At 37.4% G+C, this 17384-nt stretch overlaps 1 protein-coding gene across 2 annotated transcripts in view; it reads left to right on the top strand.

Moving 5' to 3' along the window:
• dennd1c (DENN domain containing 1C) overlaps positions 1 to 14893 on the top strand; it is a 44583-nt gene extending 29690 nt beyond the window's left edge. The window contains exons 16-24 of one of the 2 annotated variants that reach the window (XM_088931606.1): positions 1361 to 1451; positions 3349 to 3389; positions 5283 to 5354; positions 6448 to 6504; positions 6705 to 6839; positions 6950 to 7050; positions 8149 to 8359; positions 12125 to 13221; positions 13362 to 13838. In XM_088931606.1, coding sequence (XP_088787732.1) covers positions 1361 to 1451; positions 3349 to 3389; positions 5283 to 5354; positions 6448 to 6504; positions 6705 to 6839; positions 6950 to 7050; positions 8149 to 8359; positions 12125 to 13221; positions 13362 to 13431 — 1875 coding nt within the window. In that variant the 3' untranslated portion in view covers positions 13432 to 13838. Of the gene's footprint in view, positions 1 to 1360; positions 1452 to 3348; positions 3390 to 5282; positions 5355 to 6447; positions 6505 to 6704; positions 6840 to 6949; positions 7051 to 8148; positions 8360 to 12124 lie in introns of both variants that reach the window. The other variant, XM_088931605.1, reaches the window with a different exon arrangement.
• The last annotated feature ends 2491 nt before the right edge of the window (positions 14894 to 17384 follow it).

The raw sequence follows: 17384 nt of genomic DNA, 5'->3' as shown, positions 1-17384 counted from the left end.
ATAATTTTCGTAGTTAGAAATTATGAAACGCTCTGTTAAAAGCAAGGGAGTTTTTATGTCCGTTGCAGTAAAAGAAAATGCCTGACAAAGTAGGGCTTCGACAGATTCCAAGTGCATTTTTGCAATTTACGTTGCAACAGACAATGTACAGCGTGTACTATTCTTGTGTTGCGGTACATGAATATAATTATATCGTTATTAATTTCTTTAGATACGCGATTCCATATTATATTCCCTTTTAATCAAATTCTAAAAGTATGCTTGTTGACTCCGGTATTACGTTAGTTAAAGACTTCGATGCTTAAAATGTTTAGGGAGAAATGGAATACTGGTGTGTATGTTTTCTTTAAAGTACCGAGACCAGCCATATACTGTATGTTTAAGTTCCAAAATTAATATCGTTTATGGCCTTCACAGGCGTTACAGTATGCTCCTATTCTTTTTATGCTCAGGTACTATTTCCCTTCAGTGGTAAAATTCCATATACATATTCAATGCTTAAACGGGCACAGTTAAGACATTAAATAAACATATACATACTGTATACAGTACAGTTTGCATACGGTAATATGTTTATGTTCCTAAATCAATCTCTTTTATGAGCATGTGAAAGGCATGGTGAATCGATTCTCAAAAATTACTGTACTTTGCATGATTGGAAACAAATGCGTGATTGCGAAATGCTGTGGTGTTACTTTTACAAAGACGGTCAATGAAAAAAAGAATGTGGACCAGGGCAATACTTTGAGTTTACAGCTTGTCCAAGGTCATTCATTATTAATACTATTAGTAATATCTTCGTTTAAAGACTTTGATGGTGACAGCTCAAACATGAGAGGTTGAGCTTTATTAGCTCCACCTTGCAGAAATTCCGGATACTATTATTTTAATTGCGGTATTATAGGAGAATTTACGGTAACTCGCGGTAGACCGCGTAAAGCGCACCGCAAAATAATGCGGTATCTCCCGCGCATTTTGAATGGCTGCATCTGTACGATTTTTGAAAAAGGCAGCTACCAATATCGGGGCCTCATTTCATCTGCAGCTTCTCCTAGCTCAATACTGACCAGAGCCAAACTTGATTAGTTCCTGAAATATGATGAGATCAGGTTGTAACCGGCTCCTTCTCAAGATATGATTAATATTGATGTTTAATTAGACCCCCCCTCGTGGACTCTATTAGGTTTTTGTTTAGTGTTTTAAGTATGAACAAACAAAATATGTTTAATAAAAATGACAAAAAATAGGGAAGAGATTCAGAACTATTAGAGAAATGTGACGTTGTTCTTAATTTGTACTTTCTCTTTTCCAAAAAATGGAATTAAGCAGACAATGTTGTTTTTTCTCATATCTTGCCTAGTTCATCGATAACCGTCTTGAAAAGTTAAACAGTGGGAAGGAATTTGCAGATGCTTTTGAGGAAGAAATTAGCCACTGTGGGGTGTCTGCAGGTATGAAACTAATAATTAAAATAGTTCAAGTAGGTAGCTTTGTCAGCATGAGTAGGCTGTAAAGGAACAAGTAAAGGTTTATTCCATGCAGAAAAGAGAAGAAAAGAAAATCAATGCTGTGTTTCTTTTTTTTTCTGTTTTCAGCATGGAACAAACCTTTACCTGTTCCTTAATAATTAAAATATATTCTTACATCATGGCCAAGTCTTATTACCAACTCCTTAAATATCTTCCAAATATCTTATTTTATATTTGTTTCTTATTTTATCACATTAATGAGCTATTTTATTGTTTTATGTATTCTTTACTTAATGATATGAATATGTATTCTTTGCTTAATGATATTTAATTATTTTCAAATTCCTGTATCAACCTGTTTTGCTCATATTTAACCAAGTTATAAACAATTTGTGAAACAGCAGAGTACAATTTAAATCCTTCAGAAAGCTCATAGAGTTCCAACAATTGTTGAATTGTAAATACTTCTAGTTTACTGCCAGACTGGAATGTTTATTTTGATGACAGCAGTGCATAACTTTATAATTATAGAACAACTTTGGCATCCTATCATTCTGAAGGAAAAAACAACAGAAGTTTTACAGCTGAATTTATGACACAAAGCATTTCCCTTTACTTATACTGTTGTTTTTGGTTTGAAGGGATTCTGACTGCTATACCACTACAGAAATTCATGTTATTATAGACCTTGTTAATTAGCCAAAGCAATTGAGAGAAGAAGTGACACTAACAGCTTCTCTCATTAGTGGTGGTCTGCCTTCTGCTCTCCAATCAAATAAATACATTTTAAAAATATGTTTATTTATTCTACAAAATCTTTTTAAATTGGAACGTATTCATTTAAAAACATAAACAAGTTCAATTATTGCTCCTCATTCACATCCTTAAAAAGAACTGCTTAAACAGAACCAGTGTTTCTAAGTGTCCGCTAGCTTTTTAGAACATAACAAGATAAACTGCTAAAAGTAGATTCAGGTCAGAAAGCTAAAGCTTATTTACACAGAAAATGGTTTAGCATTTGTTCCTGTTTATGTTAGAGTTCCTTGAAAAAGAGAGTGGACATGTTTTTGTTACAATCTACTGCATGTTATTTTTGCCTCGCAGGGCTGGAGCCTGGTTTCGAATCCTGAGGTGTTATCTACATGTAGTTTACATGTTCTCCTTGTGTTTGTGTGGGTTTCCTTAGGGTATTCCTGTTTCCTCCTACAGTCCAAAGACATGTTACTAGGTTTATTTGCTCCTGGAAAAAATATTGACCCTGTTGTGAGTGTATATGTATGTGTCTGTATGTACCCTGCAAGGTACCGGCATCTTGTACAAGGTGTATCCTTCCTTGCACCTGTTGCTTGCTGGGTTAGGCTATAGCGTCCCCCATGACTCTGTACTGGATGAGGCAGTTAGAAAATGAATGGATAGATGAATGTATACAAATTGAATTATATGTAAATTAAATCAATGAGATATCATTGGAATGGGGTGAAAACTCAAACCCAACTCGAGTTCAAAACTCGAAACAATGATACTTTTATATTTCAAATTTTACTGATGCATAGCTCAGTGCTTGTATTTTAGGCGTTTGAGACATACATTTTGAATCAAATCTTTATCATTAGAAATGTATACATTTATTAGCTGAGAAAGTATAAAATGCTCTGTAATGACAGGAATGCAACAGCTCAGTGTTTATTTAATCTGAACAATCATATGATGATAATTTCATTAAAAAAACAAAAATGAAAAGAAAATGTACTTCTTTCTAGAACCAGTCTCAGAGCCTGTTGCTTCTTAACATTGCTGTTAAGAAGAAACTGCATTGTACTCATATAAAATCTGTTGTATTTACTTAAAATTGTAATAACATTGATCTTTTTGCTTCTAGGAGGATCAAAATCATATCAGCAGCTTGTGGGCAACTTAAAGGTATAATTTAAATATGCTGTATATATTTTATTGGATAAATAGTTCAGAAGTCAAAGTGGATTGCGTTCTTCAGTTTTGATCCATAGTTTTATCTCTAGATCACTTTTGACTAGACAGATGGTTGAGGACATATCTTTGAGGACATATGTCTTAGGACATATCTTAACATTCCATATTGATAGTAATCAATTAATTTAACCGTGCCTTTTAATCTAAAATCATTTTAATCGTTTGAGCTCTGAAAATCACTCAAATTGTAAAGTAGGGGAAAGTTAAACATAAAATAAAGAATGACATAACTGGTGATATTCCTGTGATGTCCTGATTTCTGATGTTTGATGTTTTTGCAAGCTGAGAAGATGGCAAATCATTCTTGTACATATTATACTCTATCATACTTCTGCGTATAGTACTGGCAAAGGAAATTCTGAATGATCTGAAAAGTTTGGGTCTTAAAAGGAACTGTCCATGATCAGAATGATGCTGAATTACCTGTCACTAAGCTTGTGATTTTATCATTATGTATTTAATAGGCATGTACTGTATATTGCGAGACAAAATACAGCATGATAATTAACACAGAAATAACATATTCAAGGTCCCTCTGTAGCTAAGCTTATAAAGGCACTTGATCAGAGCACTGTATGATAACAGTACGTATAACATATAGTATACTGTACACCAGCAGTTTCAGTCTGGACTATTTGATTAGCAGACTTTGACCTCAATTCTACAAATGGTAGTACACAACTGGCTGAACACTATGGAGTGATCAAAACATTCATGGTTTGTCATGTAACAATGACTCATGGGACCTACAAGGGTTTGAAATATTCCAATGCAGTTATCAAGAGATACACCATTCCTCTAACCCTCCAATGGAACTTTGCAACATATCCATTAACAGCTGGTCATGTTGTAGGGCTGTGTTTCTAGGTCCATATAATCCCGTGTGTGGTGCAGGGGTTGTAGTGGTCAGGTGTATTAGGTGATTTGCAATTTCAAAATGGATAAGTATGAAATACAGAAATGGCCAAATCATTTTTAAACAAAAAGAATATAAAGAATGGGCAGATACTCCAGCTGTTATAGAGAAAAGAAAGAAAACCATGGCAGCAATTAGATTTTGGTGGGCTGAAACTGAAAGAGACAATGACAAGGAATGAAGGATAGGGGATAAAATAAACAAGGAAAGCAGAGTGATAATTACATTGGGAGAAAGAAGGTAGGATGCAGAGTAGGTGTAACAGAAATCTAAGGACTCCCGGACAGCTGGAGGCCGGCCTTTTGGCTTAGAGAGTTAATCCTCTGCTTAAGTGGGCTGTTTATGCTGGGGCTGGTTGGAGAGATATTTTGAATCTGTGGTCTGACTTTACATTTTACTTAAGTGAAATTATCAAAAGTTCATGTTAAGCTGCTGTGAGTGTATACTTGAAGAGGTACCTATCAGCCAGTCAGATAACTGAACAATGTTTTTTCAACCTCATGGTCAGCAAAAAAATTTTTTGAGCAGTTTCAGTTTGCTCCTTTATATCCCATATTTAAGTAAAGACCTTTGTTCCATCCAGAAAATCTTCAGAAAGGGACACATACCCAGCGTTGTTAACTGGAAACAGATTCTCACATGCTGAAAGCAAGGTTTTGGGAAGGAGCAAATACAGAACTGAAAGATATGACATGACTTTAGATGGTTTCAAACTTTGGGTTCAACCAAACTTTGGTTGACTTTGGTTTCAAACTTCTTCATTTTTCTCTTTATAATTTTGGATTCAGGGCTTTATCCATTAAAGTTAACTAAAAGAGTATATAATCTTGTATAACAAGAGGGTTTATGAAAGAGGTTTGACACCATCTACAGCTTTTAAATTTTGTACGTTTCTCATTTTCCAATAGAAAGGAGGTGGTGCATTGATCCTTACAGTGAAGTCCAGGGCTAATCCTGCCATGCTGAACATGTATAAATGTGTAAGTACTGAATGTGTAGAGTATAGATGGCTGTATTGTAAGTTAGCAGCACATGCCAATCAATAATGCAAGGCATTCAAGGACTAATGCTATATATCAACAATCTACTGTGCCATGAGTTTTTTTTTTACAGTATATGGAGTATAAGTACAAACTAGTTGAGAACTGAAGTACAGGTTGAACTTTTTAGAGACTAGAGGCACAAATGCTTATCTGCTCACACTTTAAGCCCCCGCAAAGGGGGAGGATACTCACACAGTAAAGTTACTTGGGAAACAAGCAGTTCTGTCCCTGCTGGTTCCCATCTCCTCTCTGGAACAGATAGGGGACTCCAGTTCTGATGTCAACTCAATCTCCAGGGTGTCTCCCTTCCTAATATCCAGTTGAGAAAAATAGTATGGACCGAATCAAACTTGAGTACTGAGCAATGCAAAATACAACCTCAAAAACTCACTGCCTTCATCAAAATAGGTTTTGGAAATTTGCTTTGTTTTGAATTTTGAGGTGATCTAAATACTTGAACTCTGTATACTCACATACTTTGAAACATTCAAAACTACTAAATGTGTTAATGACATTGATATTGTTATTCACTGCAGTTCCTGTACTGTAAATCCTGCAGTTCACTAGGTTTTCTAGGCAATTTATAATCCTTGTAAGTGAATAAGGAAAGATCTGGAAATATTATGATAGTATAGACAAATGGTGTGAACAAATGATTTGATTTAAGTCATTAAGGTCTTCAAGGTGGAATGAGATCCCAAAAGCCACCATCCCAGACCAGGAGTAAATACCAGTACTAGATGTTTTGCCTCTGTATTAAAAATGCTGTTTTTTTAAAAAGGGAGAAGATTATTTTATACTGTTTTGAATTTTATTGTGTTTAAGAAAAAAATAAACGTGTACTGCAAAACTGTTATAAACTGCCTGAGAATATTCAAAACCTACTTGTGCAACCTGAGGAACAGTAATAGATTACAGTGCTTGTTATTGTCTATAGAAAATAAATTTGTTTATAGAGATAAAAAGCAGAAACAAAGGTGATGACTCCTTGTCCTAGTTCTGCAAAATTTATTTCACACAAATTTTCCAGGCCAAGGGCCATGCCAAATCAGGATTGAAGGAGATGAAAAACCGTCTAACAAACAAGGTAAGAATATCTCAATTGATTAACGTGTCTTTACAAGCCTTTTTAATTTCTAGAGCTCTTTGATGAAATAATAAAAAGTTTAAACAAACAATTCATTAGTACAGTGGCAGGACACTCATTTATAATTTTGTGCACATATTTTGATCTGCGCAATACAAATCGGTTATTGTTACTGATTTGTTTTTTATCCTGCTTCTCAGGACTCTGGAGATGAGCGGTGGTTACAGCGTGGGGGTTCCTTGCGTGCCGATAATGGAGGAGGCCCCCAGTTCCAAAGAAGGATACAGTCCGACTGCCTGCAGAGCCGCCTACCTATCACACAGCACTTTGGCAAGGTTAGCTGTTGCACAAAGTAAAACTGTCAGCCTCAGTTTATCTGACACATTTCTATTGTATTTATGTTATATACTGTGTTTCTTTTCTAATATTCTGATTTATTTTTTAGTCTCGACCAAAACGTCCACCCCGAAGATTTACAAGTCCACTAGAGGAGAAGGCAGAAGACAGGAATAGTGCTTGGGCCCTGGGCTGGGATGAGGATTCTGGGTATGACCCAAAATCTTGAACTGCTAAATTTAACCAAACATGTTTCTCAGAATTATTACTAAAAACACTAACACTAAAAAGTGTGTTAAAAGAATGCAAAAAGCTTATAAATAACTGCAATCTATTCCCCACAGCATGTTAATTTATCATTCCTGAGTTTTCTATCTGTGCATTTTGTTTGTGCAACTCACTGAGCAAACACCTACAGATGTGCTTTGGGACTTCTGCTGGTTGAAATCTGTAAGTGCTTTCACTAGTAATCTCATTAAAGAAATGTTTTTTAGGTACAATACAGTATGTGCATTCTAGACTATCACTCTTAAATTAGATGTCACATTTTAATTCAGTCAATTAATCTGGAGTTAATGTTCACACTAATCATGCACATCATGCACTTTAAGATCATAAATAGTGCCTTACTGTGACAATTTAAGTTTATGCAAATCTGTTTTGAGCATTCCAATTACAACACATTGCAATGAATGGGAGTTTAACTCTCCTATTTTGAGATTTTAGCTAAAGTACTAACCATATTGCTATATAATCCCAGGAAAACTTTGGGTTTAACGTTTTCCCTTAAATAGAAATAATTTAACACATTTAACATATAACAACTTGTGTTATTGCACATTCTCTTGAAATTACCAGATGTTAAATAACAACTTTGGCAGTGCCCTCCAAATCTTTTGGGACAGTGTAGTCAATTTCATTTAAATCTGGAGGTCGATTTAGTCCTAAATTTGCCACTGTTTTCACCCTGATGAATGTTTTGTTTCTATTGCCTGCATGGTACAAGGTGAAACATTGACTAATTAGTATGGAAGCATTTTCTTCTACATTAGCAGACAAAATGTTCAAGTAAACTAAATAATTCGTTCAACTTCTGCCAGACCATGTTTCACAGATGTGGTGGTATTCTTTGGAAATCTGCAGTTTCTTTCTTTCTCCACACTTTTATCACTTCCATCACTTTGGTAAAGGATTATTTTGGTTTCATCTGCATAGGACTTTGTTGCAAAACTCTCTAGGTTCATCGTTGTACTCCAAACAGTAGCATGATGGAGGTAATGTCATTAAAGCTTCTTTTCTGACTTTTAGGTCAGCTGATGGGGAAGGAATGGGGGCTAGCAATGAACAAACTGAACTAGAAGATCCGGATGAGCAGTTCTTCACTGTCTCAGAAGAAATGGATCTTCTAGGAGAAATTTTTGACACACTGAGTTCACAGACATCCCATGAACGAGGATTACTTTACGGAACTCGCAGCCTAGATGTCTTCAGTGCCGATAATGGGGACTACATCACAAGGGTATGGAAGTTTAACTATGACAATACACAGGTTTCTCACTGCTCTGAAATTAAATATAAATATTCACAACTTTGCTCAATTTTCCATAAACATATTTTTGTGAAAAAAAGATTCTAGGTAAAAACTATTCAGAGAATAGAATCCTTTCTATTATAACACAGTCAGCTTCTTAAACTCATGGCCACACTGCCATACTGCTCCCCATGTATATCTTCACATTGTGAAATCATACCTACATATGTAATGCACAGCAAAATCCCTAAAGTAACACTGTTAATTTCTCAGATATTCCCATCAGGCTAAAGGATAAAGTCCAGGTACAGTACATATAATACAGTGGTTCATTCAGTATGTGATCATCTGTCTGGTGTCATTGACAGATATCATCTGTTTGTCATAGGCTATTTAAATGGTGAAGGGGATGAAGAATTTTAAAACTGAAATGGCTGTTTTTATTATGTAACAATGCAGCTACTTTAGAAATGTAGTTATTTCAGTAAACCTCTTTAATCCTCCCAAATAGTGCAAAATTCTGTATAAGGTCAATAAATCTTGTTTGATTTTGTTTTTTATCACATCAATAATATGAAAATCTCTCCACACTGAAACAAATATAGAACTAGACTATTCATTTCAGAGAGAGTAGCTGTAGGCACCTTTTAGAGTAAAACTGGTCTAGACCAATACTAATGCAATGGTACGGGATCTGCCTGGCTCCATTAACTGGATTTTAACAAAAACAAATGAAAGATAACTCCATGAACAAAAGCCTAAATGAAATCTCTACTTTGAGCTTCGGCTATACATATTTACCCAGCACAAATGTGTTTTGCTTATCTAGTGTGAATAACTCCACCTCTCTGGTTTTACTGACATTCATTTACCTCTCCCTCTCTTTAGGGAATCATATTAACAAAACATGTGAACATTCACATTCCATTCAATTAACAATAATTTAGTTAACTATTTGCATGAAGAAAACTTTACAAGAGAAAATTCTCCATTGGCATCTTTTAGTTGTGCCCCATTGCTACTGAGCCGTCCAGTCCAGATCCACGGTATACTGGGCCACATGTTCTATGACCCATCTCAACCGAATGGAGTTAAAGCCAGGCAAGGTACAGTATGGGCAGGAGAGAGGGCCAAACACTTGCAGTCAGAATGAATAGTTTATAGAGCTGTCCATTCCTCCCACTTAGATCAAGTGTCCCTTTTATCAGTGTTCTGTCTCTTCCGAAATTTGTTATTAATTATCCTGCTCTTCGTCTTTGAAATTCCAATCAGCAGCACCTACAGCAATAGCATTTCGCAATCCTCAGTCCTCAAGACATTGAGCCGGACAATAATTACTTCTCGTTGTCTTCCCCTCCATCCGGAGACCTTGGATTGATACTGGGCAAGGGCACTCTAATACAATATAAAATTACCAACACTTATTCTGTATTAATGTTTTTTTAAAAACTGCAGCATTCCATAAAATATATATATATATAATTGCACCACAATGCTAATCCAGAAACTGTATCTGTTACATGGGGTGACATGACACTTTTCTATACTAGATATAATCTAGTTATTCCAGAAGAGGTGGCCTGGCCCTTTGGCGGCATAAAATTCTTCACTGTGATGCTATGTGGCTTTAACGCTATACATAGTTGCATGTAGACAGCTGTGAAGGGGCTGAAATATATCATGAACCATAAGGAAAACTGTAATGTAAAATGAAAATATATAATGAAGAATTTACATGTTTCTGGGTACAGAGCAAAAATGATCATTATAAGCTGTTAAGTGAGTAAGAAATAATAAAATGGATAGCAAGTTTACATTGAACAAAAATTAGATCATACACCAATGTTAATGTAATGATGGTAATAGCAGTGATGGTGATGATGAACAGCCATGATGATGGCCATCCATACCAAATATTGTGCACAATCCAACCAATGTTGTGTTAATGAATCTCAAAGGGAGCAAGTACTGGATAATATTTACTTACTGCTCTATAATAAATTATTATTTCCACTGCTTGGATTAAGTCACCACAACAGCTAATTATTATTATTGTTATGTGTCAGCATGCATAGTCTGCAAAGGAACGAGTAATAGGTTTATTCCATGCTGAAAAGAGAAGAGAGAAAACACAACGTTTTGGCTGTGAAACCTTCTTCAGGTGTGAGAAAGACAGGGCAGACAGCAAAGATTAAATAGCACAGAAGAAAAAAAGTTGGGAGAGGGGAGGAGGCAGGAGGGGCAGAAAGGCAGAGAGGCCACTCAGGAAGTGCAAAGTGGGGAAGGGTGAAGAAAGGTGTCAAAACCTGCATGAGAATAGAGAAGATTACATGAAAATAAGTTGGTCGTTGAGAGAAATTGGATGGTGTGAACCTAGTTTCAGGATGAGTTTTGTTTCTGTTGTTTTTCTGCTATGGGAGTTGAGAAACCCTTCTTTGAGAACAGAGACAGGGAGATCAGTGTGATCATGGCCGTCTGAGGTGAAATGAGAAACCATGGGCTAGAAGAAAAGTAAATGAGGTTGCTGGAGGTATAAGATGTCGTCTGGGTGATCCGGAATTGACCTGAGGGGCTCTCAATGAGCGTGTTGTTAGTTATGTATTTGCAAGTGACGTAGTGAGTTCTGTTGCAGGGGAGGGTGCCTGGTGGGGATGATTGCCGAGTGTGGTCAAGGGAGCTGTGAACCAGAAGTTTACGTAGATTGGGTGGTCGGCTGTTTGAGATGATTGGGTGGTTAGAAAAAAAGGGTACCGATGGAGGGATCACCCTGTAAAATGGAGTAGTTGTTAATAATGGTCCTGGGGATAGAAAGTGTGTTAGAGTGGTAGGGAAGCACCAAAGCAATGCGGTTGTGAGACTGGGAGTTCCTGGTCGAGTTGATGATCTGAGGACTATTTTTGGCCCAGGTGAGGGCCCTATCGATAACATGGGTGGGGTATCCTCTGTTGATGAGAAAAGGATACATTTTGAGTGCTTGGTTCTGGAAATCCATGTCGTCACTGCAGAGTCGACGTAGCCTGATGAACTGTGGAAAAGGGAGAGAGTTTTTGGTGTGAGTGGGATGAAAAGAGCTGTATAAGAGATAGCTGTGTGAATCTGTGGGTTTGTAATAGACTGAGGATGAGAGTCATGGATGGTTAAAAGATGTCTAGAAACGGAAGAGTGGTGGAAGATATGTTAACTGTATATTTGAGGGATGGGTGAGAGTTAGAGAATTGATGCAGGAAGTGCTCTAGCTGGTCATTAGAGCATGTAGCAGCACTGACGCAGTCATCGATATATCGCTTGTAGAGGTCAGGGACAAAGCCAGTATAAGAAGCAAAGAAGCATTCTTCTACCCAGCCAACAAAAATACTGGCATTGCTAGGTCCCATCCTGGTGCTCATGGCAACTCCACTAACCTGCTGATAAAAAAGGTTATTAAATGAGAAGGCATTGAGTGTGAGAACCAAGTCCGCAAGATGCACTACAGTGTGGGTGGGTCGATCAAGCACTGTGCGTTTATCTAGCATGTGCTTGGGGGTTGTAAAAGCATCTTTATAGACAACATTGATGAGTTCCCATCATTACTTAGCGTTTTATTTTCTAAAAATACATAATGTTATTTGTTTCAAGTATGTACTTAATGTATGTTTCAAGACTAAATGCCACATAATTGTGCTTAGCACGCTACATTAGAAGCACTGGCATGTGTAATGTTTTTGAGTGCATTCCTTTGTTACTTATCATAACTTTCTTCACTTTGTTCCTCAGCTGAAATCAGTCACCCCTAGCAATGAAAGCTTGGTATACTCTCTGTCACAGGCTGGGAGTCAGTTGAGCTGGGAACTTGATGAAGCCGATGAGATTTCTTTGGAAAACAGAGAGATGAGTACAGAGGAAAGTCCTGTAGTGGAAGAGACAACTGATAAAGCTTCAAAATCTGACAAGGACCTCCCCAGTCCTTCTTCTTTAAATGTACCCTGCACTTCAGGGTCACCTCAGATGTCTGAAGGAAAACTTGCACATCGTAACAGTGGCATGTGGGACAGAGGCCTAATGGATGAAGAGAAATGCTTAAAAGATGAAGATAATCTCTCCTCTCCCATGGCAGATAAATCACCTTCCTCTGGAATTCCCTGGGAGCTGGGTAATGAAATTAAAGACAAATCTGAAATTGACAAAGACTTTGAAAAAATAAGAAAAGAGGAGTCTACATCTGGGAATCTCCAGGAATCAGAATATACCTCAAAGCAAAGTGGCTTACAGGTTTCTAGAGGTTGCTCAGAAACCGATACCCAGCAGAATGATGGGGAATTAAATACTCCTCCTGAAGCCACAAAATTGAGCAATTTAGATGTGTCCACAAGCACAAAAGTGTCTAAAAAGGAATTGGCATCACAGTCAGTTCCTGAGGTCTTTGACAAAAAGAAGGACAAATGTCTGGGAGATCATGGCCCAGACATCACTGTGACAAATTCAACATCTAGAGCAGATTCAGATGAAGAAAACAGAAAAGAAAACAAACCTTCACTGCCCAGGGTACAGTCAGCTGTAGCACTTTTTCAGTCCAAAGTTACAAAACCTGTAACTGAAGGGAAAGCTCAGGTACCTACCATCTCACCCAAACCTATCCCTGGTCTGAAAACAGCTAGTAATTTCTGTCGTAGCCCGGAAACTGTCCCAAGTAAAATATACGTAGCACCAGTGACAGATGTCTCACAGAATGGAAGATTAGTAACCAAAACAATCAACCAAGACACAAAACAAGACGCAGGAGAGCGAGATGGCAGAACATCTGTTGAGACACCATCACCTGCAAATGAAGAAGACTTACCACCTGTTAAAAAAGTGTCTGAGCTAAAGAAAAGGTTTGAAGCATAAACAGTTTTTCAGTTCATGAAGAAATTAAATAACATTCTTTCCATCCACAAAAAAGTGACTTATAATTGCCATAAATGAACACATTTTCTTTCATTTGAATACAACATACTGTTATCTTTCTTTACAGTGATTATGTTCTACAGTGTCCTGTACATTCCAAGCACGTGAAGTGTAAAATTGCAACATTCATGGACTAGCATGACTACTTTTACTTCACATAAAGGTGCTGGATGACTACAGTTCTTTAGCACATACAAGAAAATAAATGTCTATGCCTTCTCTTCCAACAAATTCTGAGCATTTTGTATGACAAAATTAGCCTAATAATGCAACAACAAATATTATGGAATAGCCAAGCTCAAAAGAAGGTACTGTAACAAGATAAATGGTGTAGCGGCAATGCTTGTTAATAAGACAGAATTAAGTGTTGCTGTGCTTTCCTAAATGAGGCCCCATCTCTCTCTTCATCTCTGTGGTGCAGCCACAGAGAAGCTATTCATGCAGGCTGATTTAAAGATGTTTTCTTTTGATAAGGGATAGCTCCCAAATGGGGATGCACTTAGCTAAGCCTGGCTATCATGATCAATGGTCATCCATTGGCGCCTATCTGTCTAGGGAGTGCCAGATGGACATCTGGACTGCATTCCTAGGTGTCAGGAGTAAGTGACTCATATCTCACCTTGATCAACCAATCAGGGACTGGTAGGGCTGAGTAACCCACGTGGGTCTCTGATGCCCATGAAACTTTCAGCCAATGAACGAGCTGAAGTTCCTCCAGGTAAAAACAGGCAACACAGAGGGCCTGAGACTATTCTAAAGGGAATTCTAAGGAGAATTCCAGGGGAAGAACAATTCCAGGGCAGGACGGCCCAGGAGCAGAAAGGCTCCCAAGGGCAGGACATTCTCGCAGCGCGCCTCCTGACCATCCTGAGACTCAGCCCAGACAACCACGGAACGGCCAGTGTGTCCGAGTGCCAGAACTTTCCTTTGTTCTAAGAGTCGAGAGCGGAGGTTGCCAGAGAGTAACCAAAAGATCCACCCGAGGTTAGCATCAGCAGCAAGCCTCGTGAACAGGTCGGAACTGTGGACAGCTGAATCACTATTCAGAACTAGCGCTTCATCAGGAACGAACCGGTCCTCTTCCTGACCTGCTGGGACCCACAGTCATCTTTTCTCCTGTGCACAACTTTGCTAGTTAAAGTCAACACTAACTAGCCGGTCTTCTGAGAGCATCAGCAGCGCACCGTCGCAAGCCGCACAGCACAGCCTGGCACCGAGCCAGAGAGCGCGGATTGGACAGCAACAAGCCTGCAACTGCTTCTTTGCGCCCTCAGGAGATCTGAATCCCCAGAAATTGGATGAGTATTCAACTTCACTGCATTACAGCTCGAGAATTAAATTGTTATCCCAACCAGTTGATATCAATTTAATTCCTAAGAGTTATGTATGTTTTGAGTATCTAATGTAGAAGTTGTAACCAAGTTCAATTACGAAACGGTCTAAATGAATGATATACCGACCGTATGTCCTCTTGATATATGTAACTCTTCGTTACTGACTGAATATATACCTTTTGTATTCTGATAACCCTCATGATAAGATCTGTTAGGTTTATATGCACATTCTATGTATTAATAAATGTATCCTTGTGTATTAGTACCTGTGTGTGTGCGTTGTTTGAGTTATATCGCATGGTTGGATTCTAAGGCCATTAAAAGAATCAATTTTGTGATTTACTGCTGCAATTAATAATTGTCCCAGTAAATGCCCAAACCCCTACAGAACTGGTTCCTCGTGAGAGCACACTACAATGGTAATCCTGTAAGCAGAACAATTTCTTCTAACATATTACAAAAGAACCATACAGTACTTTGCATATTTTGATTATCTGATGAACCTTCAGATGTGCATTTTGGCAAAATTCACTGCTGGTAGCCATACATCATTCAACTGGAGCCTGGTGTCATTGTATGGCAAGTTAGCTATTGGTTCATTTTTATACCACTTTTAAGTGAAAACAACACACCAATTATCTGTTATGTTTAATATACTTTCACCAATCCTTGAGGGCTTTTTATGTGCTACTTAGCATTATTTTGTCCTTGTTCTTGATTCCAGGACAATGGAAAGACAAACAAGTTTGCTATCCATACTCTTTATGCTTAACAAAGCCTTGGATTTGTTGTTTTCCAGGCATCACGCAATGTACTAAGTTAATGTTGTAGACTTTAAAGTCTAATTAAGCTTAGGTGGTCTTCATCATTTACAGTATATGTTCTAAGTTGTTTCTCAATTGTTAATTGTCAATTCTGTTAGTCAGATAATGTGTTATATATTTTTGCTGTGCAATGCACATATTCTTTCTTCTTCCTCTTGTCATTATGATCTATTAATGTTGCACAATCTCCCATAAATAAGTGACACTTATAAATTCATGAAAGTTTGTGATCTACTGTAAAAGCTGGTGGAATGTTTTTGTGCAAAGCACCTATCTTACACTGAAAGACAATATATTACCTTTGTAAAGAGAAGCTGCACAGTAAGAACTGCATTTCTGCAAGTCCTATAAACATCTGAAAGCATATTTAAATGAAAACATTCATATTATCACTTCTCACAAATACAGCAGTCTGTAATCATTGAAACCATTACTTTGTACCAAAATAAAATTCGGCGTGTGAGAAAAATGGCATTAGTGATTTAGAAAACCTTCCTAATACAGCTGGGAATATGCAGAGTTTTGCACCTAATCCCATGTCTTTTTGAGAGTGTTTCAATTACATGACAACATGGCAACCTAGGCGCAGCACAGTGGCACAGTGGTTAGCATTGCTGGCTCACAGTACTGGGGACATTCCGTACCTGGGTTACCATCTATGTTGAGTTTGTATGTTCTCTCTGTGTTTGTATGGGTTTCCTCTGGGTGCTCCAGTTTCTTCCCACAGTCCAAAGATATACTGGTAGGTTAATTGGCATCTGGGAAAATTGGCCCTAGGTGAGAGTATTTAGATATCTGTTTTTGTATCTGTGTGTCTGACCCGCAACGGACTTGCATCCCTGGTTTATTCTGCCTTGCTGGGATAGGCTGCAGTTCCCTTGTGACCATGAGTTGGAAAAACTGGTTAGAAAATGGATGGAAGGATGGCAACATGTTAATAGTAAATTCTCTTCCTGTCCATAAAAGAGTGGAGTAAAATCACTTCTGAAAGTTTACCTTGTCAACAATGGCTGAAGTCCATTTAGCTAACAAAGTAATGTTAAAAATGAAATACTGATAAAACTGAAATGTTTATGTTACATTAAATCATGCTTTAATGCTCCCTGTGCTTTTGGTATTCCAAGCAATTCACTTTCAAGTATTAAAGTGAACGGGATGCTTTGTAGACTGCTGTAAGTTTATTTCGTACAGAAGTAAAACTTTTCACTGTGTAATTCTTTTGGGAAGTGAGAGTTTGGAGTATTACTTTATATGCTTGTGTCGTAGTACCTTATTTGTAAGTCACTGCATTGCTCCTATTCTATTAACACCTGGTGAAAGCTAAAAATGCTGCAGAAAGTTTGCACGTACTAGGCAACATATGTTAAGGATCATCGTCTGTCATTGGCTTTATTATTTAGCTTTCACATGTGGCCAGGCTGACACCAATTAATTTGGTAACCATTTGATTTGCACAACTGTGTTTAATTAGGAAATGAAATCTTTTTAAATTAGTGTTTCAGTCCTGCTTCACTTGTAGGTACAATGAATATAGTATGCATCAATTTGCTTGGGGATTAAAGATTGAAAAATGTTCTCTCAGAAATATCATACTATGGAATGAAATTTTTAATGAAAAGTATTTTTACAATTGCATGTCTAAATTTCACATGCACAATTCATTCTTGAAAACAGTATAAATACATTTTACTGAAACGTAAAAACTGAGTTGCATTAACTTCTGTTTAAAGTGCTATACAAGCAAAATACATATAGTATGTAATGAACAGGTTTTGTACCTTTTGAAATTTGTAATTTGCCGTGCACAAAATACATTTTTGAAAATACACAGTTGAAAAATTAACTTTTAAAATGATTTATAGATAGCTAAGATCCCCTGTTCAGGCCATTAAGGCCCATTGGGGAGTGGGGAGCAAGGGCCACTATTTTTCT

The sequence above is a fragment of the Atractosteus spatula genome, chromosome 14 (genome assembly GCF_055471065.1).
Source record: "Atractosteus spatula isolate fAtrSpa1 chromosome 14, fAtrSpa1.hap1, whole genome shotgun sequence".
In the NCBI taxonomy this organism is placed as follows: domain Eukaryota; kingdom Metazoa; phylum Chordata; class Actinopteri; order Semionotiformes; family Lepisosteidae; genus Atractosteus; species Atractosteus spatula.
This window is presented reverse-complemented; position numbering and strand designations above follow the sequence as displayed.